This window comes from Panthera pardus, unplaced genomic scaffold (genome assembly GCF_024362965.1).
Source record: "Panthera pardus isolate Hobbes unplaced genomic scaffold, ASM2436296v1 HiC_scaffold_6, whole genome shotgun sequence".
NCBI lineage: Eukaryota > Metazoa > Chordata > Mammalia > Carnivora > Felidae > Panthera > Panthera pardus.
Genome location: NW_026526991.1, coordinates 93,194,632 through 93,220,644, shown reverse-complemented (window position 1 = coordinate 93,220,644; position 26,013 = coordinate 93,194,632). Strand labels below are relative to the sequence as shown.

The window sequence follows — 26,013 nt, the reverse complement described above, 5'->3', positions numbered from 1 at the left end:
TAGTGATAATGTTATCTCAGTTGAAACATTCTGACACTTAGTTGGCAGTTGTGTACCCAGATAAAAGACCAGATGAAATCTCTTTTACTATTTGAAAGATTGAATTACTTTATTTATAAAGTTTGAAGTTAAATGTAGTAACAGTTGAGTAATGAAAAGTTCTGGCTAACTGAATTTTCTGGCTAAATGAGGATGAAGTGAAGTTGCCCAGGATGATACAATGTCCCTGTAATATGAATATTTAATGTGATGTCTCTTAGGTAAATAATGAGAGTTCTCTCAAAAATTACTTTTTGAGAAGTTGAGCATTTTATAAAGCATAGATCCTTCTATTGAATAACCCAAATACCCCAAAACTCTTAAAGAAATATATTAAAAATACAAGCTGACATTGTTACCACAGGCTATAATTAAGGGAAAAGAAAAAATAGTTGTAACTCAAAAAGTTACAAAGGAAAGAAGTAAAGAGTTGCAAAAATCCATGAGAAAAGACATACATTTTAAAAGTTAAGTGTGGTTAAACCTAGGAAGCTTGCAGATGGTTCTAGAGATAATTTTAAAAAGCTTGCTCATGAAAAGAAATCAACTTTAAAAAGCAATGATAGTATGGTTTTACTTTTTCAAGATTGCTTTGGGTATATGGGGTCTTTTCTGCTTCCACACAAATTTTAACATTGTTTGGCCTACCTCTGTAAAAAAAGCTGTTGGTATTTTGACAGCGACTGCATTAAATGTATAGACTGCTTTGGGTAGTAAAGACATTTTAACAGTATTTGTTCTTCTAATCCATGAGCATGAAATGTCTTTCCATTTCTTTGTGTCATCTTGAATTTTGTCATCAGTATTTTAGAATTTTCAGAGTACAGATCTTTCACCTCTTTGGTTAAGTTTATTCCTAGGTATCTTATCTTATTATTTTGGGTAGGATTAAAGACCTAAATGTGAGACCGGAAACCACAAGAATCCTAGAAGAGAACTCAAGCAGTAACTTCTTTGACATCAGTCATAGCAACTTCTTTCTAGATATATCTCCTGAGGCAAGGGAAACAAAAGCAAAAATAATCTATTGGGACTATATGAAAATAAAAAGCTTCTGCACAGTGAAGAAAACAATCGACAAAACTAAAAGGCAACCCTACAGAATGGGGGGTGAGTATCCAAAATATATAAAGAACTTATAAAACACCCAAAAAACAATTAATCCAATTAAAACTGGACAGAAGACACAAACAGATATTTCTCCAAAGAAGACATCCAGACGGCCAACAGACACATGAAAAGATGCTCATCATTACTTATTATCAGGGAAATGCAAATCAAAACTATAATAAGATATCACTTCACATCTGTCAGAATGACTCAAGTCAAGAGCACAAGAAACAACAAATGTTGGTGAGGATGCGGAGAAAAAGGAATACTGATGCACTGTTGGTGGGAACGCAAACAGTATGAAAACAGTATGGAGGTTCCTCAAAAAGTTAAAAATAGGACTACTTTATGATCCAGCAATCACTTTACTGGGTGTTTACCCCCCAAAATATAAGAACACTAATTCAGAGGGATACATGCAGCCTTATGTTTATTGCACCATTATTTATAAGAGCCAAGATATGAAAGCAGCCCAAATGTCCATCAATTGATGAATGGATAAAGAAGTGGTATTTTACAAAGGAATATTTAGCCATCAAAAAGAATGAAATCTTGCCATTTCAATAACATGAATGAGGCTGGAGAGTATCATGCTAAATGAAATAAGTTAAGAAAAACAAATGTCATATGCTTTCACACATATGTAGAATTTAAGAAACAAAATGAAAAAGCAAAGGGAAAAAATGAGAGAGAGAGAGAGAGAGAGAGAGAGAGAGAGAGAGAGAGAGAAAGAAAGAAAGAAAGAAAGAAAGAAAGAAAGAAAGAAAGAAAGAAAAAGAAAGAAAGAGACTCTTACTTATAGAGAACGATCTGATGGTTACCAGAGGGGAGAGACTGGGGATGGGTGAAATAGGTGATGGGGATTAAGGACAGCCCTTGTCATGATGAGCACAGGGTGATGTTGGAAGTGTGGAATTATTATACGGCACACCTGAAACTAATATAACACCGTATATTAACTGGAATCAAAATAAAAACTTTAAAAAAGAGCAATGATAACAGTAAATCTGAAGTCAGTTCGGGATTGTTTATTGTTTAGAAGAATGGGATCCCCACTTCCCACATCCTTCTTTGCTTTAGTCAACTGCATATGGCTACTGAATAAAAACACAGGGATCATTTTTAACCATATACGACTCATGGAACACAAGAGGACTAAAAATATAGCAAGAACTTTAACACAAGCAAGTGCATCAAAACACAACTTTTCTCTTTAAGTCCTATTGACCTCAGTTTCTGGTTATTAGAACAGGGCTGCGAGACAAATATTTATAGTTTATTCTTTAGTATTTAAAAATGGTAAATTAATACAGAGTCATGGGAAAAATTGGAAAATTAAGAAAAACATAAAATGGCCAAAAAAAAATTCTCCTAGGATCCTACTATTCAGAAGCTATCACTGTTAACATTTTAGCATATTTCTTTACAGTCTATTTCTAACATAGTTTTACAAAGAATAGAATCTTATTAAATAAAAATTTGTTCACTTTCCTGTTAATTTACCTTGTGAGTTTTCCCATGTCATTTAAAATTCTTTGTAAATATTTTAATTGGTTTATGATATACCATTTATGAATGTATCACTTTTTTCTAAATTATTTTATACATTTATGAATGTATCACTTTTTCTAAGTTATTTTATTAATTTTATTAATTCTAAATTATTATTATATTAATAATAAATTTAATAAAAAAATTTATTATTATTATTATTTTTTGCATCTTGGGCATAAATATTTGTCCAAATTTAAACTTTTTTCCCTAAAAATAGATTAGTAATGTGAAATTACTTACTATTTATTGTAGTAATCCTTGGCTAAGCCAGACTGTCCTGAGACTTTGTTGCCCAGGAGATACTTAGCTGACCCTATACAGTGATGCCCAATGTTATATGGTCACATCGGAAGTTGCACGGGTGAAGTTATAGTCATGTTAGGGCTTTCCATGATATTATAGGATCTCATCTTAAGTAGATGGGTAATCATCATTATAACCCAAGTATATATCCTGTGAGGAAATGGGGGGAGACTTTTGAAGCCATGCTCACTGATGACTGACGGCTGCTGGCATCATGTGTTTCTTGCTGAAATATGTATACTTTGAGTTTATTGCAGTAAAACGGAGTAAGTGGCATTAAGAATATATGTCTTTGTGTTCACTTTGCCAGTTGTTGCAACTAATTTTCTATAGGTTAATTTTTGTCAGTGATTAGGTAGGACACATATTAAAGAGAGGTATAGCTAAATTAGAATAGGGATAGCTACAGCATTTAATTAGAACTGTAATATCATTCATTGGGAAGGGAAGTCCACATTTTACAAGCCTAGCAAATCTAATTCAGACAACAGACAAAATAAACAAAAAAATAAAAGCAGGCTAATTGTATAAACCATAGAATGTGCTTACCTTACCAGAAAAGCCATTTCAGGGAAAGAAAATTCACCAAAGGATATCTTACCCTCGCCTGGGATATCATTAGGAAGTTTGTGGTTCTTCCAGATGAATGTGGGGGTTTCTTCCTTTGGAGTAGTCCTATTTACATGGGTGTCATAGGTCAATAGAACGTTGTACTGTGCCAGGGCATGAAAAAGAAGAAGGATGAACAGAAAAAGACATTTTAGAATGACTTCTGATGAGACTGTCCTGCCCATTGACATTTGAATTTCATAGTAACACTTCTCAATGAAACAAGGTAATGTTTTGCAGCCAGGAGCTTAGCTAGGTAGCATCCACTTATTGGTTCACAGCATGAAGGTAGCTTTAAGCCCCATGTGGGTCAATTATTTTGTTTCTTTATGATCATACATCGTATGAGTAACTCCTACCCAATATAGAATCTTTGCATCTTTAGAGAATTAGTTCAAGCCTCTCATTTTACGAATGTTAAAAGAGAGACCAAAAGAAATTAATGGCTAACTCTAAGTCACATGACAAGTGAAGCACCAATGTTTTCCACAATATTAAGTTGCTTTGAAAACAATATATTGAGAAAATGCACCACAGGTAAAATCCATTATCTATTTTGATATAGGTCAAGGGGCTCTGAAATAATGCTACATTTAAATTCTATCAATTACATAATTTTCAAATATCTTCTATCCTTTTGCTCTAATATGCTGTCTTGTACATGATACTAATTAGACTTCTAAAAGAAAAGGTTTTTTTTTCAAGCAATCCACCAATGGATTTTACATTACATTACATTACATTACATTACAATCCACCTTACAATATTGCTGCATATATTGAGTCGGTTTTGTAAAAGACATCTGAAAAATGACCATCTTTCTAAATTCAACACCATTCCCTCAAAACTTTCTGGACAAAAGTTTTATATCTTTAGAAATATACTTTTAATTTTTTTAATGTTTATTTATTTTTGACAGAGAGAGAGACAGAGCATGAGCAGTAGAAATATACTTTTAACTTGAAAGTATGATCTATAATTGCATATATTGAGGATAGTAAATATCCTAACATTCGGGTACAGTACATTGACTTTCTATTGAGGCTTTCTCTGGATATAGAATAGCTTATCTATATCTCTGTGTTTTGAGAATTAATCCCTGGTTGCCTGTATATACATATTATACAGCACAACTGCTGGCACTAGATTATTGGAAAATTCAACTAGATTTACCTTTATTGAAAAATTCAGCTAGATTTTCCTTCAGAGAGAGTAAGTGTACAGAATATTTTTTATACTGAAGAGCAGTTATGAGGATGATATAGGATCGTCATGTATTTGCTTCTCTCCAAAGGAATCATTAGGTGCAAATGACTTAGAGGGGAGTATAGTTATCTTTGTAGTTACTATAATAACTGGAGCATTGGTGACACTTTTCTAAAGGTACTCCCATGAAATGTATGTGAAATATAGCATTATATTAAAGGTTTATATAGTAACTGTAAACTATGGAGTAGTTTTCTGAAATGCCGCCCTCAAATTTCTGGTTTAACTTTCTCAATCTGGACATCTTTTCTCTAGCTTTCCATATTTCCCATTACAGATATCTTTTACAAGGGGGGGGGTCAACATATATGCCAAATGTATGACTTAAAGATGCCATAATGATCACATTGTAAAATTACATGAAAAAATGAATAACTCTTTGTCTTAGATTCCTAGTTATGTGAGGACACAATGTCTTAAAGAAAAATACTTTCTACTGACCATTTGGTTGGCTAGAACAGTGGCTTTCATAGTTTGCGATGGGCACAATTTTGGGTGACATACAGATAGGTGTTTTGATTTTAAATTAAATGCTGATCAGCCATTAATTATATTCCAGATAAGAAGCTAAGCAAGCACTGGAAACATGGAAAAGTAAGACCCATTCCCTTTCTTTAAAGAACCTACATGGGGGTGCCTGGGTGGCTCAGTTGGTTAAGCTTCTCACTCTTGATTTTGGCTCAGGTCATGATCTCATGGTTTGTGAGACTGAGCCCTATGCTGTGCTGACAGGGTGGAGCCTGTTTGAGATTCTTTCTATGAATCTCTCTGCTCCTTCCTCTGCTCCCTTTCAAAACAAATAAACTTTAAAAAATAAAGAACCTATATGTAGGTGAGGAGAAAAGATACATGTAATGTGAATAAAAACATGACATTATAGGATGGCTTGTGCCAGAAATATTGCACAATTAGTGATTTTTATGAGTTCAGATGGAGAGAACAGGGAATGTTTCATTGAAATTTTTAGCTGTGGAAATGAATAAACAATTCTTAGGACAGAAGTGTCATCCTATCATTGATATCCCATCAACAGTCTGGTATTTATATCAATATATTCTGGCTAAGTATCTTATATAGAGTCAATAGAGTATGGATATTCTAAATAAGGTCTATCGGTCAAAATGCTTAAAGAATAGTCTCAAGTAGGGCATAATTGTGAATTTGAAAAAAATAACTTGCAGATTTTTAAACACAACTTCTCTAATTCCTTTTTTATCACTTGCCTTGTAGTTATCCTTCCTCACCTAGTCACTTCACCCCAAATTCCTGATAAGAAGTCAGACATACTTTGTTGGTATCCACGGAGGTATACAGAAGCATCATAGTGTTGTCAATATCCCCACAGTTGTCCAAAGTCACAGGACCTGCATGCCCTAGGGTAAAATCAGGAAAAGTTAGAGGTTATTTTTGACTTTTTGACAGAAGGTATGAAATAGGTTCAAATTGCTCTATTTTACTGAAAGATTGTCTTAATGAGCTAATCAGAAGGAATCTCCATTGGCTCCTAGCCCTGAGATCTCTGATGGATATTTATTTTAATGTTTATTGATTTGAGAGAGAGAGAGAGAGAGAGGTGGGGGGGGGGGGAGAGAAAGAAAGCATGAGCAGAGGAGGGGCAGAGAAAGAGAACCCCAGGCAGGCTCCATGCTGCCAGCACAGAGCCCAATGTGGTGCATGAACTCAAAAACCATGCGATCATGACCTGAGCTGAAATCAAGAGTTGGATGCTTAACCGACTGAGCCACCCAGGCACCCCTCTCTGATGGATATTTTTGAGAGAAATGCTAATTAGTATTTAGTTAGAAGGGAATTTTTTTTCATTGCATTTAGGATGAAATAAAATATAATCAGCCAATAAATCCTTCTAATTATTAGTGAAAAGCTTTTGCTAAGAATATTTACTAAAGTAGTGAAAATTTCTCATATACCATGTGATTTCCTGTATTATCACATTATTAACTTCACATGTCCAGTTTTCAACAAAAATATCACAAGGCATAGTAGGAAACTGAAAAGTGTGGCCCAAATCAAAAGAAAAAATAAATAAGCCAGCAGAAACTAACTCTGAAAAAGACCTGATGGTGGATTTAATAGACAAATGCTTTAAAACACTTGTCTTAAAGATATTCAAAGAATTTAAGGAAGAGATACATAAATCCAGGAGAATAATGTATGAACAAAATGGAAATAGCAATAAAGAGAAGGAAAACCTAAAAAGGAAACCAAAAGCAAATCCCAAAACTGAAAAGTACAATCACTGTAATGAAAAATTCACTAAGGAAATTCAAATGCAGATCTGAGCAGGTAGAAGAAAGAATCAGTGAACTTGAAGACAGGACAATGAAAATTATTAAGTCTACAGAACAGAAAAAAAAATTGAAATGAACAGAGCCTAAGGGACCTGTGCAACACCATCAAACAGACCACCATATGCATTGTGGAAGTGCCAGAAGAAGAAGAAGAGAGAGAAAGGGGTAGAGAAAGGGGTAGAGTCTAATCAAACTGACAAAAGCCAAAGACAGAATTTTGAAAGCAGCAAGAGAGAAGTGATTTATCACATCCAAGAGATACTCAATAAGGTTTTTAGCAGACTTCTCATTAGATGCTTTGAAGGCCAGAAGGTAGTGGGCTGATCAAAATGCCAAAAGAAAACCTTTCATCCAAGAATCCTTTATCCAATGAATCTGTCTGTCAAAAGTGAGGGTGAAAGTAAGACATCCCAAGATAAACAAAAGAGTTTGTAACCACTAGAACTTGATCTGCAAGAAATGTTAAAGGGAGTCCCATAGGTTGAAATGAAAGGACACTGTACAATAACTCAAAGCCATATGAAGAAATAAAGATCTCAATAAATGCAAATGCATGGGCAATTATAACATTTAGCATTATTATAACAATGGTGTGTAATTCCACTTTTTATTTTCTACATGATTTAAGGGATGAATGTGTTTTTAAAAATTAGTCCCCAAACTAGCATTATTATAACTGGTTTATAACGCTACATTTTGTTTTTGACATAATTTAGGGCACTAATGCTTAAAATATCCACAGTTTATATTTTTGGACACACATGTATAAAGATGTAATTTTGCAACATCAATGTCTGAAAAAGGTGGGGATGGAAGTATTAAAGCTATAGAGTTTTTTTCAAACTTTATGTATTTATTTTGAGAGAGAGAGAGAGAGAGAGAGCACTCAAGCTGGAGAGGGGCAGAAAGAGAGGGAGAGAGAGAATTCCAAGCAGGCTCTGTGCTGTCAGCACAGAGCCCGATGTGGGGCTCGACCCTACAAACTGTCAGATCATGACCCAAGCCGAAATCAAGAGTTAGATGCTTAACTGACTGAGCCACCCAGGTACCCCTAAAACTGTAGAGTTTTTTAAAAATGTGATTGAAGTTAAACTGGTATAAAGTCAAATTAGAATGTAATAATCTTAGAGTGTTAACCATAATACCTATGGCAACCACAAAGGAAATAGTTAAAGAATATAAATAAAAAAATAAGACAGGAATTCAAACATTTCACTACAAAATAAATCAACTAAACACAGAAGAAGAAAATAATGCAGAAAATGAGAAACAAAAAAAAAACAAAAACAAATGAGAAACAAAAAAACAAACAAATCTCTTCTTCTCAGTAATTACTTTAAATATAAAATAGATTTTATTTTGACTGGAGAATCAAAGATAGAGATTTGAAGACTGTATTTTTAAAAAAATGATTCTATATGATATCTATAAAAGACTCATTTTAGATCCAAAAACATAAATAGTTTGAAAGAGAAACAATGGAAAAGGATATTCTATGCAAATAGTAACTGAAAGAGAGTGGCGGTGGATATACTAATATCAGACAAAATAGACTTTAAATTAAAAATTTTATAAGAGAAAAAGGATAGTGTATATTAATAAAGGTTTCAATACAGCAAGAAGATATAACAATTATAAACATCTATGCACTTAATAACAGACTACCAATATACATGAAGCAAAAATTGGCAGAATTGAACAAAGAAATGGACAGTTCTACAATAATAGTTGAAAATTTCAATACTCCACTTTTTAAAAAATTTGTTTATTTTGAGAGAGAGGGAAGGAGGGGCAGAGATAGAGGGAGAAAGAGAATCCCAAGCAGGCTCTGCACTGTCATCACAGAGCCCAGTGTAGGGCTTGGACACACAAACTGTGAGATCATGAACTGAAGTGAAATCAAAAGTCAGACGCTTAACTGACTGAGCCACCCAGGTGCCCCTCAATATTCCACTTTCAATGATGGATAGAATAACAAGACAAAAGAAGTTTGGAAATAGAAGACTTGAACAAATACATCAACTAGATCCAATAGACAAACACAGAACAATATAATACACATTGTCTACCCGACAATAGAATACACATTATTCTTAAATGCACATAAGGCATTTTCCAGGATAGATCATATGTTAGGCCATGATTAAGTCTGAATAGATTTAAAGCGATAGATGTTTTACAAAATATCTTCTCTGACCATAAAGTCAGACTTCAATAATAGAAGGAAAGCTGGAAAATTCACCAATTTGTGGACATAAAAAAATCACTCTCTTAAACAATTAATGGATCAAAGAAGAAATCACAAAGGAAAAGTTTGAAAACCTAAAGACAAATACAAATGAAAACATAAAATACCAAAGCTATGGGACACAGCAAGAGCAGTGCTAAGGGGGGAATTTATAGATGTAAATGTTCACACTAAAAAACAAAAACATATGCAAATCAAAAATCTAACTTTACAACTTAAGAAACCAGAAAAAGAAGAACAAACTTAACCCAAAGCTAGCAGAAGGAAGGAAATTATAAAGATTAAAGTAGAGGTAAATGAAATGCAGAAGAGAAAAACAACAGAAAAAAGTCAATGAAACTAAAAGTTGGTTCTTCAAAAACAGCAACAAAATTGACAAACTTTTAGCTAAGTAGATAAGAAAATGACTCAAATTACGAAAATAAAACATGAAAGTTGGGGACCTTATCAATTCTACAAAAAAAAATTATTATAAGCAATTCTATAGCAACAAATTGGATACCTTAGATTAAATGGGAAAATTTCTAGAAACATAAAACTTACCATGACTAAACCATGAAGAAATAGAAAATTTGAATAGATCTATAAGTAGTAAGGAGATTGAATCAGTAATCAAAAATCTCCTGACCAAACAGAAAAAAAAAAATCTGGATCTAATTGCTTTATTGATCAATTCTACAAACATTTAAAGAATAATTAACACCAATACTTCTCAAATTCAAACTTAAAAAAAAAAACCTGAAGAGGAGGAAACATTCCCTAACTCATTCTATATGGCCAGATATCTGATATCAAAGCCAGAAAATGACACTAAGAAAAGAAAACTATATCAATATTCCTAATAAACACTGATTTAAAAGTCCTCAACAAAATACTGGCAAACAGAATTCAGCAGCATATTAAAAGAAATATACACTAGGACCAAGTAAGATTTATTCCTTGAATGCAAGGATAGCTCAACATATAAAAGTTGAGAAAGTTGATATATTATATTGATAATATACCACAAATAACAGAATGAAGGAAAAAATGCATGACCTTATCAATCTGATGAAAAGAAAGCATTTTACAAAATTAAATACTTTTCATGATAAAACATAACAAACTAGGAATAGAAGGAAACTATCTCAACATAATAAAATCCATCTATGAAGAACCCATAACCACATCATACTTGATGGTGACAGACTGAAAGCTTTTCCTGTAAGATCAGGAACAAAGCAAGGATTCCCATTCTTGTCACTTTTATTAAACGTAGTACTAGAATACCTAGCCAGAGCACTTAGGCAAGAAAGAAAGAAATATAAGTATCCAAATTGGAAAGGAAGAAGTGAAGTTATCTCTAATCACAGATGATAAGACCTTATATGTTGAAAATTTTCAATATTCCCCAAAAAACTGTTAAAACTAATAAAAGAGCAAAGTAGCAGGATAAAAAGTCAACAGTCAAAACTCAGTTGCATTTTTATACAGTAACAATGAACATTCAGAAAAGGATATTAAGAATACAATTCCAGTGGCAGTTACAGGCTTCCATTTATGGAATGAATAGGTCATACCGAAAAACGATACAGGAAATATAGTCAATGTATAGTCAAAGGTATAGAGAATATGGTCATTGGTACTGTAATAGCGTTGTATGGTAACAGATGGTAGGCATACTTGTGGCAAGCATAGCATAAAGTATAGACTTGTGGAATCACCATGTTATATGGCTGAAACTAAGGTAACATTGTGTGTCAACTATATTTCAATAAAAAAGAATACAATTCCATTTATGATAGTATCAAAAAGAATAAAATACTTAAGAATTTACTTAACCAAGGTGAAAGACTTGTACAAAAAAAAACCTCCAAAACATTTCTGCAAAAAATTAGATATAAATAAATGGAAACTTCCCATGTTTATGTAATAGAAGAATTAATATCATTAAGAAATCGGTATTACCCAAAGCAGCCTATAAATTTAATGCAATCCCTGTCAAAATCTCAATAATTTTTTTTGCAGAAATAGGAAAAGCCATCTTAAAATTCATATGGAATTTCAAGAGATGCTAAATAGCCAAAACAATTGAAAAAGAAGAACAAAGCTGAAGGACTCACGTCTTAATGTCAAAACTTACTACAAAGCTACAGTAATCAATAGTATGGTATTGGCATAAACTCGGATGTATACACAAATGGAATGGAATAGGATGTTCAGAAATAAACCCTTACATATATGGTCAAATAATTTTCACTAAGGGTGACAAGACCATTCAATGGGGGGAAAGAGTCTTTTCAGCAAATGGTGCTGGGAAAATTAGATATCCACATAGCTCAAAATCCATCCTGACTTAAATGTAAGGCCTACAACTATAAAACTTAGAAGAAAACACAGAGCAAAAGTTTCATGACATTAGATTTGGCAGTGATTTCTTAGATATGATACCAAAGGCAAAGGCAACCAGTGAAAAATTAGGCACACTGGAGTTCATGAAGATTTAAAAACTTTGTGCATGAAGACATTATCAACAGAGTAAAAAGGCAACTCACAATATAGGAGAAAATATTTGCAAATCATATATCTGATTCACTATTAATAGCTAGACAAAAAAAAAACAATTCAAAAAGGAGCAAAAAGACTGAAGAGACAATTTCTAAAGAACATATGCAAACATACACATTATCAACAGAGTAAAAAGGCAACTCACAAAATAGGAGAAAATATTTGCAAATCATACATCTGATTAGCTATTAATATCCAGACAAAAAACCCAAACAATTCAATTCAAAAAGGGGCAAAGGACTGAAGACACATTTTCTAAAGAACATATACAAATGGCCAATAAGGCCAATAAGCACATGAAAAGGTGCTTGATATTGCTAATCATTAGGGAAATGTAAATCAAAATTACAATAAGATGCTACTTCACACTCAGGAACATGTGTTGGGAGCTTTGGGATGGTGTTGTTATGAGAGGTTATGGTAGTTTGAGTGGTGACACAGGGTCCCAGATCCCTAAATGATAGAAAGGAGATATGGAAGGACCAAAATCAAATGGCAGAGATTTCTCTTCTCCCTAGTCTCTAAGCATTTTCGGGACATCACTGCCCAAAATGCCCTGTGATGAGCCTGTTATAAATACAAAGTCCAAGCCATTTGCCCTTTCTTTGGGATTGAAAAATTCTGAAATCCTAAAGCATCACCTGGGGTCCAAGATATTGAGAACAGCAACCCCAAAATTTATGCAGTGATGTTTGCCTCCAAGTTCAAAGTTATTTAGCTGTTGATCCATCTATTGCCAAACCCCCTCTTTGTTTCCCTAAGTCCATCCACAAAGCCCATATTTCTCCAGCTTTCTGTAAAGTGTAAGTTTTGTTGCTGTTGTTTGCTCTTAGGAGACCAGTACCTTCAAAAGTGAGGTTCTTGAAGGCATGAGCAAATTTGGGGGTGGTAATAGCTTCTCCATTTTCAAGAAATATCTTCAGCATGTGTCCAAAGAGCAAGATTCCATTCAAGTAGGCAAGAGCAAAGCCATTTTTTGCCTGAATGAGAAAGAAAAATCTTTTGAGTCCCAAAAAAGAGATTCTGGTCTTGAACCTGGAACAAAACATTCTTGGGGTCAGCAGAGTAACCGGAAAGGTAAAGGCATATTAGGAGAATTATAGGGATGGTAGTAAAAGTAATCTTTTGGAAAATATGTCCTTGAACCAGGGTTCTTTTATTATCCTTGTGTCAAAATTTTGCATTTCCTTGGGATCAATAAACCTGAAACACTTCCTTTAGGGAGGTACTTCCTTCCCATGATGGTGAAATCTATTATTTCAACCAGGAAGAACAACAGACAACATTTTCATAATTCTTATGGGATTTTATACAGAAAAGAATGCTTGCTTGTACTTTAATGTTTTCACAGAGAGTAAAAGAGAACAACAGTAAAAACAATTCCCTGCCCTTCAGTACCCTGAATAGAACAGGAAGAGTTTTGATTGGATACCAATGAACCTGCTTTAGAAACGATTCTCGACAGTTGCGATCTTCAGAGTTGGGCTATGGATTAAAAGTCTTGTGCCCCCTGAGACTAAGTGAATTCTGTCAGCTTGGGCATTTTGGACTGTCCACCTGTTAAGAATCACACTTTCAACAGAGCCTAGAAGCTGCGTGAGTGATATCTGAATATTACACACAGAAGTGCATTTGCTGGAAAATATAAAGAGAAAAAATAAAACGCCTCTCATTGGTTTCAGTGTCTTTTGCTGAAATCATCATTTGATGAGATAAAAAGAATCCAGTTAAGACCCAATCCCCGGGGGGTCTGGGTGGCTCAGTAGGTTAAGCATCCGACTTTGGCTCAGGTTATGATCTCGTGGTCCATGAGTTCAAGCCCTGCATCAGGCTCTGTGTTGACAGCTCAGAGTCTGGAGCCTGCTTCAGATTCTGTGTCTCCCTCTCTCTCTTCTCCCCACTCTGCTTATGCTCTGTCTCTGTCTCTCTCAAAAATTAAAATAAAGATTAAAAAAAATTTTTAAAAAACCCAACTTCCAAAGTGGTTGCAGCTCCAAATTTTTGCAGCATTGTGAAAAAGAGGGTTTAGAATTTCTAGTCTAGGAAAAAACCGTTGTACTCCCCAAGGTACCCAACTTCCCTTATAGCTCTTCAGGTCTGGCCCATGGCTTGCCATCCCAAGGTTGTTCAGGGTCCTCGGGACTGCTTCTTCCCTCTTCTTCCCAGTCCTAACCTGCCCTCAACTGACTCTGAGGGCAGAATACATTTGATGAATTTAATCAAGCTAAGGTATAGTGACTGACAAGGCCTAATGGAGTATTAGGGTCAGGGGCCCCTGTATTATAATAAGGTGGCCATGATTTAATGTCCAATTGGAGGTTTTCTTTTCTTTCTTTCTTCCTTTCTTTCTCTCTCTCTTTCTTTCTTTCTTTCTTTCTTGCTTTCTTTCTTGCTTTCTTTCTTTCTTTTTTTTCTGGAATCAGTGCTAAACCAGATGAAATGCTGGATAAGAGGAATAAACATGACTCTCCTGGACAAATTTAAACAATGGCCAACTTAATTATAATAGAGGACAATGTCTTAACCTAGGAATATATATCTTTAAAGGTAGAATTTTGATATCGGCCCCAGCGGAAAGTTGCTTTAGGTACATTGTTTAGTTTCTACCTTCCCTAAGTTAGTGGGGCTTCTTCCTGTCTTCCCACATTGTCACTTCCATTCCAATATTACAGAGTGTGCATTGTCGTGCTGGTCCAAAGCCCAGCACAGTGACCTATAGTAAGAGAGGTTTTTGTTTGTTTGTTTGTTTGTTTTAATTAAAAAAATTTTTTTTAAATGTTTTTATTTATTTTTGAGACAGAGAGAGGCAGAGCATGAGCAGGGGAGGGGCAGAGAGAGAGGGAGACACAGAATCCGAAGCAGGCTCCAGGCTCTGCGCTGTCAGCACAGAGCCCAACGCGGGGCTTGAACTCACAGACTGTGAGATCATGACCTGAGCCGAAGCCGGACGCTTAACCGACTGAGCCACCCAGGCGCCCCTATAGTAAGAGTTTTAATATCAGTAATCCTGCTATTGCATGTAGTTGGCCTCAGTTAATATCTGTTGAGTGAATGAGAGTAAAAAAAAAAATTGCTTACTTTAGAATTTGGGTCCTACATAGGAGAATAATATATTACCCTTGACAAAGAAAAGAATAGTATATACCCATGAAACTTACCCATGATAAACTTTTGGAGAAAGAGCTATTTGAGGTGGAATTCTCAGGATGCAATGTCAGGACAAGGACATTTTTCATATAGTCTGGGGCGGTGACATTATCCGCAAAGTATACGTTACTGTATTAAGAAGCACAAGTTCCTCATGAAAATTAGGTTCCTCCAAAACCAGATATGGAGCTTCCACAATTCCCACAAACTATAGCATCAGCCTAGAAATAGTTTAAACATTTTTTTCCAGTAGCCTGAAAAACTTTCTGCTTTCCCCCAGATAGGTTTATTTTCTCCTAACATGCTAAGTTGAGTAAGAGGGCTTAGGCAGCTGTCATTCACATACACAAGTGGAAAGGAAGATCAGAACACAGATACCTCTTTGAAGGAGTTTTTTAGGCTCTGGACATGCGAGCTAGGGCTCACTTTCAAGGCTTACTGACCTTTGGTTTATGTGTGGAGTCTTTCTTTTCTTTAAGAAAGACTAAACATTTTCTCTAACACTGTCAGCTCCTTGATATTAGTGTATTGATCCTCGTATCCTCAGCTCCTAGGTGATATTTGGCACATTGTGGACCCTCAATACTGTCTGAGATTGTGCTGCAAGTCGTATGGTTTCTAAGCTTCCAAATCATTTGAATGTTTTAATATGCAAAGAATCTAACATGTTGGAACTGCTATAACTAAGATGACCATCATTTACTATTCAAACGGTAGGTGAACACATCTATGCACTGAGGACTAGGTTGAATATTTTCCTCATATTATCACATCTAATCCTAAGAGCACTCCTATGAAGTGAGTATCTTTATTCTCAGTTTACAAATGAGAAGATTTAATCTCAAGATTAAGTAATACCCAAGAGTCAAATGAACCACAAGTGTCAGAATTAGAATTTGAGACCAAGTTATGTCTATTTTCAAATGAAGCTCATGATCTACCAAAAACATAGCCAGGTGTCCTTAAAGACCAGTGACAAAGGAAGGCCTACACTTTTGCCCTGGGTTGAGGATTCGCTGATAGTAAAATCACACCAGCTTGGCTACATTGAGAACTCCTACCACAGAGCAAAGCAACTGCCAGAGGAGCTGTCGATGTGGTTGTAGGAGTGAAATGTTGATAACTTTGTCCTCTTTCCTGTATTTTGCAACTAAAAGGCTAAGTTGATTGATAAGACTATCTTCGTGAACAAATAGTAGTCAAACAGACCTGCAGTCCCTATGTTTCCTTCCTCTTAACACTGTGACACGTACATTTAGTGTGGGTGAAATGACTAGGCAAATATGGGAAATATGCAGTGCAGTAACATTGTCTAGGCTAAGTACAGACAGGTAATGATTAATGGTGCAGGCAGATAAGTGATGTCATACGATCTAGCTGATGGGGCAAGAAGCACAGGTGTACCGGTGACAACTTCTATAAGTTTAATCTGACTCAGATACTACCTTGGCAAGGTTTGTAGGGTCTCCAACCATATTAGAAGATGAGTGGTAAAATATAACACTGCATATTATTTATATTTGAATTTAAAAAATAAAAATTGAGAAAGAAAGAAAGAAAGAAAGAAAGAAAGAAAGAAAGAAAGAACAGTATCTCTGTACTACATTTATGTTTTAAAGAAAAAAGAAAGAAAGAAAGTATCTATCCTCCAGAATTTTCTCTCCTTTGCTCTAGAGAATTACAGAGAATAAAATTGCCACCCATGACTAAACCACACAGGGCAGAGAAGCAGTCATTTAATTGGAACTTTCCTCTTACAAAGGTGGCAAAGGATAAGTCATCTAGGATCAAAGGCCATTAGCAAAAGAAAGCAGAGATATGTCCCACATTCCTGAAAATAATGCTATTGGATTGGGTTATTAGTTGATTTATCACGGCCTGGAAAGACCTTAAAATCAGGCTGGGGACCAAGATCCTTGTAGATGAATGGACATGTAGATTTAACGGGTCATGAAATTTCTGTATTTAGACATGATAGTGATATCAAAGATATGCATATCTGCTAAGGTTACAATCAATTAAACAAAAATGAGGCTGTGATGCAAGAATGAAACTTGATCATACCGAATCCCATGTAAGTCAGTGCAAAACCAGAGAAAAGAGAATGTCTCTTCTGGAAATCCTGGGAGTATTTCCTTTCTGAAAAGAGAGTTCTTTCCAATATTACACCTACTTGAATAGATCCACTAGAATAATCACAATATCTTCAGCCACTGCCCGGTCACCCTTGAGGGAGTTGATCGTGTCTGGTGTACCACACACAACAATCACTAGAGAAGAGACAGCAAAACAAGGAGAGAAATACACAATGGTCTACATTCAAACACATGGGAACCAGGCGCCTGAATCTGAACCCAGTAAGTCTGTGCTACATTTATGTTTCAAGGTTAACACCAATTCCTCAATTACTCTCTCCCTTGCTTTTTTCCGTTTACAGTCATAGAGTCTGAGTAGAGCTGCATGGAATCTTAAAAAGAATCCTCTAGTCCATTCCCTTAACTTTATTGATTTAAAGAGCCTGGAAGACAAGATGTTAAAGGGTTAAAGAACTAGTAGATGGCAGAGCCCTAATATGCAAGTTTATGAATCCAGCTCAGTGTTTATTCCATTATACCAGGTTACAGGAGTTACATAAACTATTTTCATTGATAAGTGCACCTCACCAATTGTTAAGTGCTTCAAAAAGTTATAGAAAAATTAATGGGTGAATTTATGTCATGTTCCTGAACAAGCCCATGTTCCTTGGGTTTTGCTTGTAGCTTCTTAACTCAGAACTCAGTCTTAGTGATTTCAGTGGCAGGGTTCAATCTGTTCTGTGAGCTCTCGTACTCATTGGAATCAGATTTCCCAAATGCATGACTCTATGAGAAAGAGGAGTTGGGGTACATTGGATCTTTTTATATACTATGTTGTCCAATAAACTCCTTAGAGACATGAATACTTCTTTTTAGGGACATCTATACTTCTTTCTCCCCACATCTTGCCAATGATTTGTACATGGAGGGTTCTGATTATGGCAAATACTTAAATAATGACAGTAGATGATGATTTGAGTGATGCTAGGAATTCTTACCACACAAGCACGTTCCCTCATAAGAAATGTCCGCAGTTGATCCCTTTGCTTCTGATTTATTCTTATTTGTAAAGAGAATTCTTGGAAAGTGAAACAAATCACCTCACAGCTTAGTGAGCATGATTTTACCCACATTTGACCTGTCACTGGGAGATCACTAGGCATGTGGGATATACATTAGAGGAAAATGAGATGATATGCTAACCTTGTAGTTTTGCTTTAGGCCAGATAATCAGTAAACATATCCTCTTGGTCATCAGGGGACCAGGGTTCAGAATGTGTGAGGATTAGTCATAAATCCAATAATAGATTAGATTGAGGTGAATTTAAAAAGCAGTTTATCGGGGCACCTGGGTGGCTCAGTCTGTTAAGCGTCCGACTTCAGCTCAGGTCATGATCTCACAGTCCGTGAGTTTGAGCCCCTCATCGGGCTCTGTGCTGATGGCTCAGAGCCTGGAGACTGCTCCAGATTCTGTGTCTCCCTCCCTCTCTCTCTGCCCCTCCCCTGCTCATGCTCTCTCTCTGTCTCAAAAATAAATTAAAAAAAAACATTAAAAAATAAATAAATAAAAAGCAGTTTATCGATGGTGGGTCATGATATCATTTTGGTTTATACAAGCTAGACTTTAGCATCATTATTACTTTCATGATGCTAATGTATTTATTCAACACTACTTTTCTCCTTTCTCTCATAGGAAAAGGTTTTAATCGGCAGAAGGACCAATATAATGGAGTTGCATGCAACTGCCGATCTCCCCAGATAAACAAAATATATAGAGGTAATGATGATAACTCTGTACTCGTAGATTTGGCAAAATGACTCTTAAAGATGTAGTAGTTGTGAGGAAGAAGTTGGCAAAAAATTATCTCCATGTCCCCTTACCATTGCTTTTCCTGTTCTGGTTCATTAAGATATCCTGAAACTGGTCATTTCCCCTCAACATATCCTTGAAGCTAAGTTCCTGAGAAAAATAGGAAACTCCAGCCTCCAGAGCATTGAGGTACCTAGAACAGAGAAAAGAGAAACTCTAAGAAACAAGTTTGGTTTCTGCATGACCTTCCATGTTGTTTGCTCATTGTTTACAGATCTGTTGTGGGACTTGTTCATCTAAACTTCATTTCCACAATCAACGCAACCGATGATACACATCATGATATCAATAGTTTGGATGGTGGGATCTAGTTTGGTAAAGATATAAGGATAAGTTTTAGGGCATCTTCATGTATATATACAAATAGGAGACATTTGGTGGGTTGTTTATAATAGCTTCCTGCTATCTGCAGAAGGAAGGCTACTTTGTTCTATAAACCCCATTATCACAGATAAGTTGAAACCTTTGAGTCGACAGTGCAAAAATTCAGAGTTGATAGGAATCATTTATCTTCCCAATGAAATGGACCTTTATGGGCTCTAAGCTTACCTCAAAATTTCCAGGATGAGGCCTTAAGGTTGACTTTTTAGGTCCCTAGATGTGCATTCCCAGTGGTACCCTTACTATTCCACATACTTCGGTGGAGAGAGACTGCAGAAGCAAGCACCATCGTGGTGGTGTAGACAGTAACACAACCAAAAGATTCCTTCTGCCACCTGTGCTGGAGTTGTGTGAACCTTGTAATTTTATTTTAGCAATGGTGCCTGATATCCTGCTCTCCTCCCGCTCCACTTATTCCTCTGAGCGATCGTGAGACAAATTATTTCTAACTAGCTGTAGGTATTGGCAGAATGCATATTCTCTGGTATCACATCTTTCACAGTAATGTGAAAGCAGTAACCATTGTTTTTCACTTTCCTTATCTGTAAAATGGAACTTGTACTTGTTTTCCTTTCTTTAGAGGATTTACTATAGGGGATCAATAAAAGTAATGTGAAAGTACTTTGAAAGCTAGAGTGCTGCAAATGTGATACATGTTGATTGTATTTATACCATGTTTCCTTTGGCCCTTTTGCGTTTATTTGTGTGTTAGAAAGTGGGCTGGTGTCCATTCCCAGTGCTGCTTCAGATGGAAGGTGCATCTGATAATAACCGGATGGCCTGCCAGGATTCTGTGGCCTCTCTCTATGGCAAGTACCAGAAGCATATTAATGGTCCTGCTCACCAGAAACAGTCCTCAGTCTCGGTGCCATTTTTGAAAACATACGCAGTGTTCCAAGAAAAATTTTTGAATGGCAAATTATTGGCCTTCCAAAAGTTAACCAAGAAGTATATCAGCTTCCTAGCTGGAGACAGCAGCCTGGTTAAAGTCTCTTTGTAGTCACAAGATAATCCAAAACTCCCAGCTGAAATCATGGGATAGTTCAAATCTGTGTCAAGGCTATGCCAAGAAGTGAGAAAGAAACAAACATCAGGATTAACTTCAGTAGCACAAATACAATCCCTCTTTAAACTGTTTCAAACTGTTTCCTGTGGTTGGTTATAAGCGGTAAGAATGAAATAGGGTCACTCAAGCAGGTTTCTAACTTAAATAGGTGTCCCTCCCACACAGGTAAATTTTAAAACGTTTATTGAGCATATGTTATGTTTTAAGATACTCTGCATATTTTCATGTATAATGTGGCTTGGTTCCAATTTATTCTAAAAGGAGGGGGTGGTCATAACATCGGGGCTGGGACATATGGCCTTTGGGGAGTAGGGCTAAGAAAACAGAGGATGGGCCATCATCAGGGCCTTGACATATGCCAGAAATGCTGGTCCCCTTGGCTCTTTGCCTGGCTGACTCTCATTCATGCATCGGGTCCTGGATTAAAGATCCCTTCAGCCATCAGAAAAACCTTTCACTGACACCTGCGACCAGGTAGTTTTTGGGTCAGTATGTGTTTACTATCTGCCTCCTCCACTAGACTGCAAGCTCCATGAAGGCACAGATCACGTCTGGCTTATGCACCTCCATATCTCCAGTCTGCCTGGGTCATATGTGCACCGTCAATGTGCACTTGATAAAGGAAGGAAAACAAAACCTCCCTTTCATCTTGAGCGCTAGGTGTCCTGCTTGCACTTAAACTCCCTATGTTCACAGTCAAATGTATCTTTTCTTTTCATTTTTCAAAACCATTCTTCATTTCTTTTAGTGTTTTTTGAACACTTTCCATCCCTCACTCTGACATCCAATCAGGTATCAAATCAGTTGTCAGTTATTCTACCCTTAAATATCTTTAAAGGCTCTCCTTCCTTTCCAGGTCAACTGTTTGCATGCTAATTCAGCTCTCCTCCTCCCCTGATGACTTTCCCCATCAGTGTCTCCTGTGTGCTCTAGTCTTTCCTGTACACTGTTATCACTTATTCTTCCCGAAGTTGAGCTGCTTCTTATGGCACTTCCCCGCACCATCTAAGTTGTTTCTGATGCAAATCTAATTAAATCTGCTTCCCTCGCCTGGAACTCGTGACCTCCCCAATAGATCCCTACTTAATTTTTCTAGTTTTATCTGTTATCCCCCTACTCATCTCTTGCACACTGGTTGATACTGACTTTCACAAAATGTCTACACTTCTCTGCTTCTTTGCTTTTACACCCACTTACCCTCTGCCTGGCTGGGATCCTTAACTCCTCATCTCTACTCATTAAAATCTCACCTATGCTTCAACACTCAACTCGTATTCCATCTCCTTCAAGAAATCCTTCCCCTCTTGAGCTAAACTCTTCCAACCAGAGGGAGCTCCTTTCTTCTCTGAACCCCACAGCTTCTTGTTTGTGTTTCTTCAATTGAGCTTATTATACTCTGCCTTGTACTGGTTACCAATGCTCTTGTTGTCTTCTCTATTTTACTGGGCAGGGGGCTGTGTTTTACTTAATTTCTCTACTCAGACAAAACCAAAGTGCTTCTTTGCACACAAAAGGTTTCATAAATAGTCAATCAATTTTCCTACTCCTCCTTTCCTTCTGAGCACATTCTATGGCAAAGCAACAAGTGGTCAGATTAGATGACGACTGGGAATGAATGGAAGAAGAATCTGTATTTGCCTGTATTTTAGTAGGGAAGATGAGCTGAGAAAGTGCTTCCGTGGCATGCAGTGGGTGTGAACATCTCAGAGTATTTGTACAGCTGGTAGGAGGTGTCAGAGGCAGACTTTGCAACAGAAATTTCAGAAATTTAATGTGACCTTCCAAAATCTATTGCATGGGGGTCCTTTAGTGTAGTTTTCTCTGTGTAGACAAAGGTGATCCTTGATTCAGGGGAAGACTGAACAGATGAAACATAGGCAAAGAAGAGGGCTTTAGATTTAGGGAAGGTGTGATCCGGCAGAACAAAATGTTTCATGGTGGCGAGAATTACACTGAGTAAAATGAATGGAAGAATGAGGGTGATTTTCGCCAAGGCAGAAAAATGTTTTTATTATAGAATATATTGGAAGTGTTTTTTTTTCCCTAAGCTGAAAAAGGCACTGTGCAAGGTACTTTAATATGTTAATTATATAATCCTCAGTGCTGTGAATTGAGTACCTTTCTACTTCCCTTATTCTGAGGACCTAAGGATAGAACCAAGCCCTGCTAATGCCCAGGGTGTTGTACTTTCCTGTGTGTTTCCTCTGCTCATACTTTAGTAAAGATTTCCTTCATTAACTCCTCAAATTATCCAAGTTAATTGTCTTCTCTGTTCCCTGTCAGGACTCTTTTTACCTATACCATGTTGCCTCTCAGGCTCAGATGTTAGTAACTGGATGTGAATAGCTACTGTCCTTCACCTCATGGTAAGCAAAGGTAGAGCTACCTGGACAAGGGAATGACACTTACAGAGAAGTAGAAAAATGTGAGGGTTCCAACACCTCTGATTGTGTTGCCTTGACTAGACTTCTGTTTGATAAATCATTTAAATAGTGATACCATGTCCTGACTTCAACTTACGGTGGCATTAAAACAACAAACCAAACTACTTACTACATCTGGAAGGTGGAATATGTACACGAGGGCCCCACAAGGACACAGCCCATCTGTTTTTTATTCTGTAGGGGAAAAAAAGAAAAAGAAAACTCAGTCTCTGAAATAAAAGCAATGAGTAAATGGACAGGAAAGAAGTGGCAATGAAAAAGGCCTCTAGAAGGTTAGAAAGTAGGCCTCTCAAGAAAGGAGCAACTCATGGTGCCTTGGGTTGGGCACGGGACACTAAGGGATAAAGAAATCTGAGAAAGAGAAGGTGCTGCAGGTGGAAGGAAGGGTATTCTGCTGAAGGTAAGAAGGATGAAGGTGAACCTGGGTTCTTTGTCAAGAGGAGGATGCAGGGCGGGATAGGAAGGACTGATAGACTGTACCATGAGACATACCTGTGGGCCAGACTGAGGAGAGGCTAGATTTGGAGGCGCTTTGGGGGATGAGGCAAGTTTTACTTTTAGGGAGGGCTATGAAACAGGGCTAAAGAGAACAAAATGCAGTGTGACCAGTTGGGTGACTATAGATCGTGTCTTGTACTATTTATCAAGAGGAACGTGATTAGGAACATCCCATCCCTAGTCTTAGAAAACCAGGGTATGCCTCCCTCTCAAGAGGTGGAAGGAAGAAATGCACACTCCTAGCATCATAAAGTGGAGTTTGTTAAACTCCCCTCGCTCATCCCTGGCCCTCCCAAGATTGAGAATGACTGCTGTCATCAACCACTCTTCCCCATGTGAGTCTACCTGTCTGGTTGGTGTAATGCTATCGATTAAAGATTTAGAGCCATGGTTCTATGTCCAGTGCTCTGCTTCTAGAACCTTTCCCTGGGTTTCTGGTAGTAAAAAGGTCTTCTCACACACCTTGCGGCCTCTGGAGAGGTTAGGACATTCTTTTGCTCCATAAAGCCCGGGCTGAGGTGGGGAGCTAGGAGGAGGGAGTAGGCAAGAATCTTTCCCCTCCCATTTCCACCCTTTAACGTTACAGTTACTACTTTAAAATTAGGTTTCAGATTCAGCTCTTAAGCAATTAACCCGTGACTGCATCTACGGTTATGACCTGAAACAGAGACCTCTGGTACAGGGCTTTAGAATCCCTCAGGTATTTCCCGAGGGACACAGAAGAAAACCAATTAATGCCAACATTCACATTTTTAAAAGATTTTGGAAACAATTTAAAACAAAATAAGTCCCCTCCATAACACTGAAAGTGTAGAGCTAGAACACAGTAGATTCTCCCGACTTTCCTGTATTCCCAGAGGGCCCTCATCTCTTGGGAAATATACGGGGATAAAGTCAGATTACCCTGTCTCCAAAACACTCAGCTATGTGGCTAGAGATGACATAAGAAATGCTCACAGACGGGTGCTCAAGTCTCACACCGTGATCTCCCTGTACTAAAAGGTGTGAGCTACACCTACAAAAGCATTTACTTACTGAAATTTCCCTGAGTAGGTCAAGACCTTCACAGGTGCTACTCCGGCAGTCACTTGACTTGTAAATCAAACTATTCGAATAGATAAAGGTAGCATTCACAGTCACATTTATGCCTGTTATCCAGAAATGAGGGAAAAGAGAAAACATGTTATTTTTCGGTAGTTTATAGCCATGAGATTTACCTTTTGTCAGCTGATCCCGGGAAAAAAATGGATATGCATCTTCAGGCCCAGGAATATTTGAGTTCTGAGTTCTTATATCACTACCTGTCACTTCTTTCCTCTCTCTGTCTCTTTTATTTCTGCCTCTCTGTCTCTGTCTCTCTGTCTCTCTCTCAACAGCTTTATTGAGGTATAATTTACCCTCCATAAATGCCACCCATTTTAAGTGTACAATTGAATGATTTTTAGTAAATGTGTATTTGTGCAACCATCCCACAACCCAGCTTGACAACATTTTCATTACGTTCAAGGCTCTCCTCTTTTCACAACTGCAGACTCAGCAAGTTTCATATACAGTTCTGGAGAGTGTTAGGAAAACAAAAATGTAGCCACTACAATATCTGTTCTTTCATGTTCCAAGGTGCTTGTTCTGTTTCCTGCCAATGTGCACACTGGAACCTCTGTGCTCTGTCCCCAAAGCCAAAGTGAACTGTGTACATCATGGTCTAGGATCTTGGGATAACAGATCGCCTTCAGATCAAGGCAAGAGCCTTGGTAATATCCCTTGGTATTGCTAGATACCATATTTTGGACGAGAATAAAAAGACAGCGGAACCATGTGACCAAGCTCTATCCCTTACATTTTGTCTCCTTCCGATAAAAAATATTCCACAGAAATGTTTGATTCCTAAGAGAGGCATCCTAATAGTGCCAAGCCCTTATACAGGAAGTCTGGAAACCTCAGCTGCTAGTTATACTGCTGGTTGCAGGGAGTGACGTTCTGAGTGTTCTTGCACCAGCCATTTGAATTTCTCTAACTTGGTTCCCTCAAATGTAAAATGGGATTAAAACCAGAATTATCAAATGTAATAATGTTGATACTTTTAAAAGAGTAAAGCATGTCAACAACAGAAGTTATTGTTCTTCTGAACATCCGAATAAGAATGTTTATTTAAAAAAAAATATTTATTTTGAGAGAGAGAGGGAATAAGTGGGGGAGGGGCAGAGAGAGAGGGCGAGACGGAATCTCAAGCAGGCTCCACACTCAGCATGGAGCCCAGTGCGGGGCTCAACTGGAGAGATCATGACCTGAACCGAAATTAAGAGTCTGCTGCTTAACTGGCTGAGCCACCCAAGCACTCCCCAAATAAGAATATTTTTAAAGACAGAGACCTGTTCTTTCAAAGAATGAAAGTATCTTTGCATGTCTATAGCCACCTCAGAGGTGGGTCTAAGACTAGGAAGCATTTTACTTCTTGTCTTTTTTTTTGGGTGCGGGGAGGGTTAATTCAAGAACACTTTCCTGAGACTGTTCAGTAAGAGATCTAAATAAGAGTTGCCAAGTAGGAG

General features: G+C 37.0%; 1 protein-coding gene across 4 annotated transcripts in view; it reads right to left on the bottom strand.

Annotated features, from left to right (window-relative positions):
- GUCY2C (guanylate cyclase 2C) overlaps positions 1-26,013 on the bottom strand; it is an 82,238-nt gene that overhangs the window by 37,287 nt on the left and 18,938 nt on the right. For all 4 annotated transcript variants that reach the window (XM_019452048.2, XM_019452050.2, XM_019452049.2 and 1 more), the window contains 9 exons: positions 24,503-24,615; positions 23,079-23,143; positions 20,304-20,519; positions 19,090-19,211; positions 17,307-17,403; positions 15,145-15,262; positions 12,831-12,966; positions 6,170-6,255; positions 3,608-3,719 (listed from right to left, as the gene is read on the bottom strand). In XM_019452048.2, coding sequence (XP_019307593.2) covers positions 3,608-3,719; positions 6,170-6,255; positions 12,831-12,966; positions 15,145-15,262; positions 17,307-17,403; positions 19,090-19,211; positions 20,304-20,519; positions 23,079-23,143; positions 24,503-24,615 — 1,065 coding nt within the window. The remainder of the gene's footprint in view (positions 1-3,607; positions 3,720-6,169; positions 6,256-12,830; positions 12,967-15,144; positions 15,263-17,306; positions 17,404-19,089; positions 19,212-20,303; positions 20,520-23,078; positions 23,144-24,502; positions 24,616-26,013) is intronic.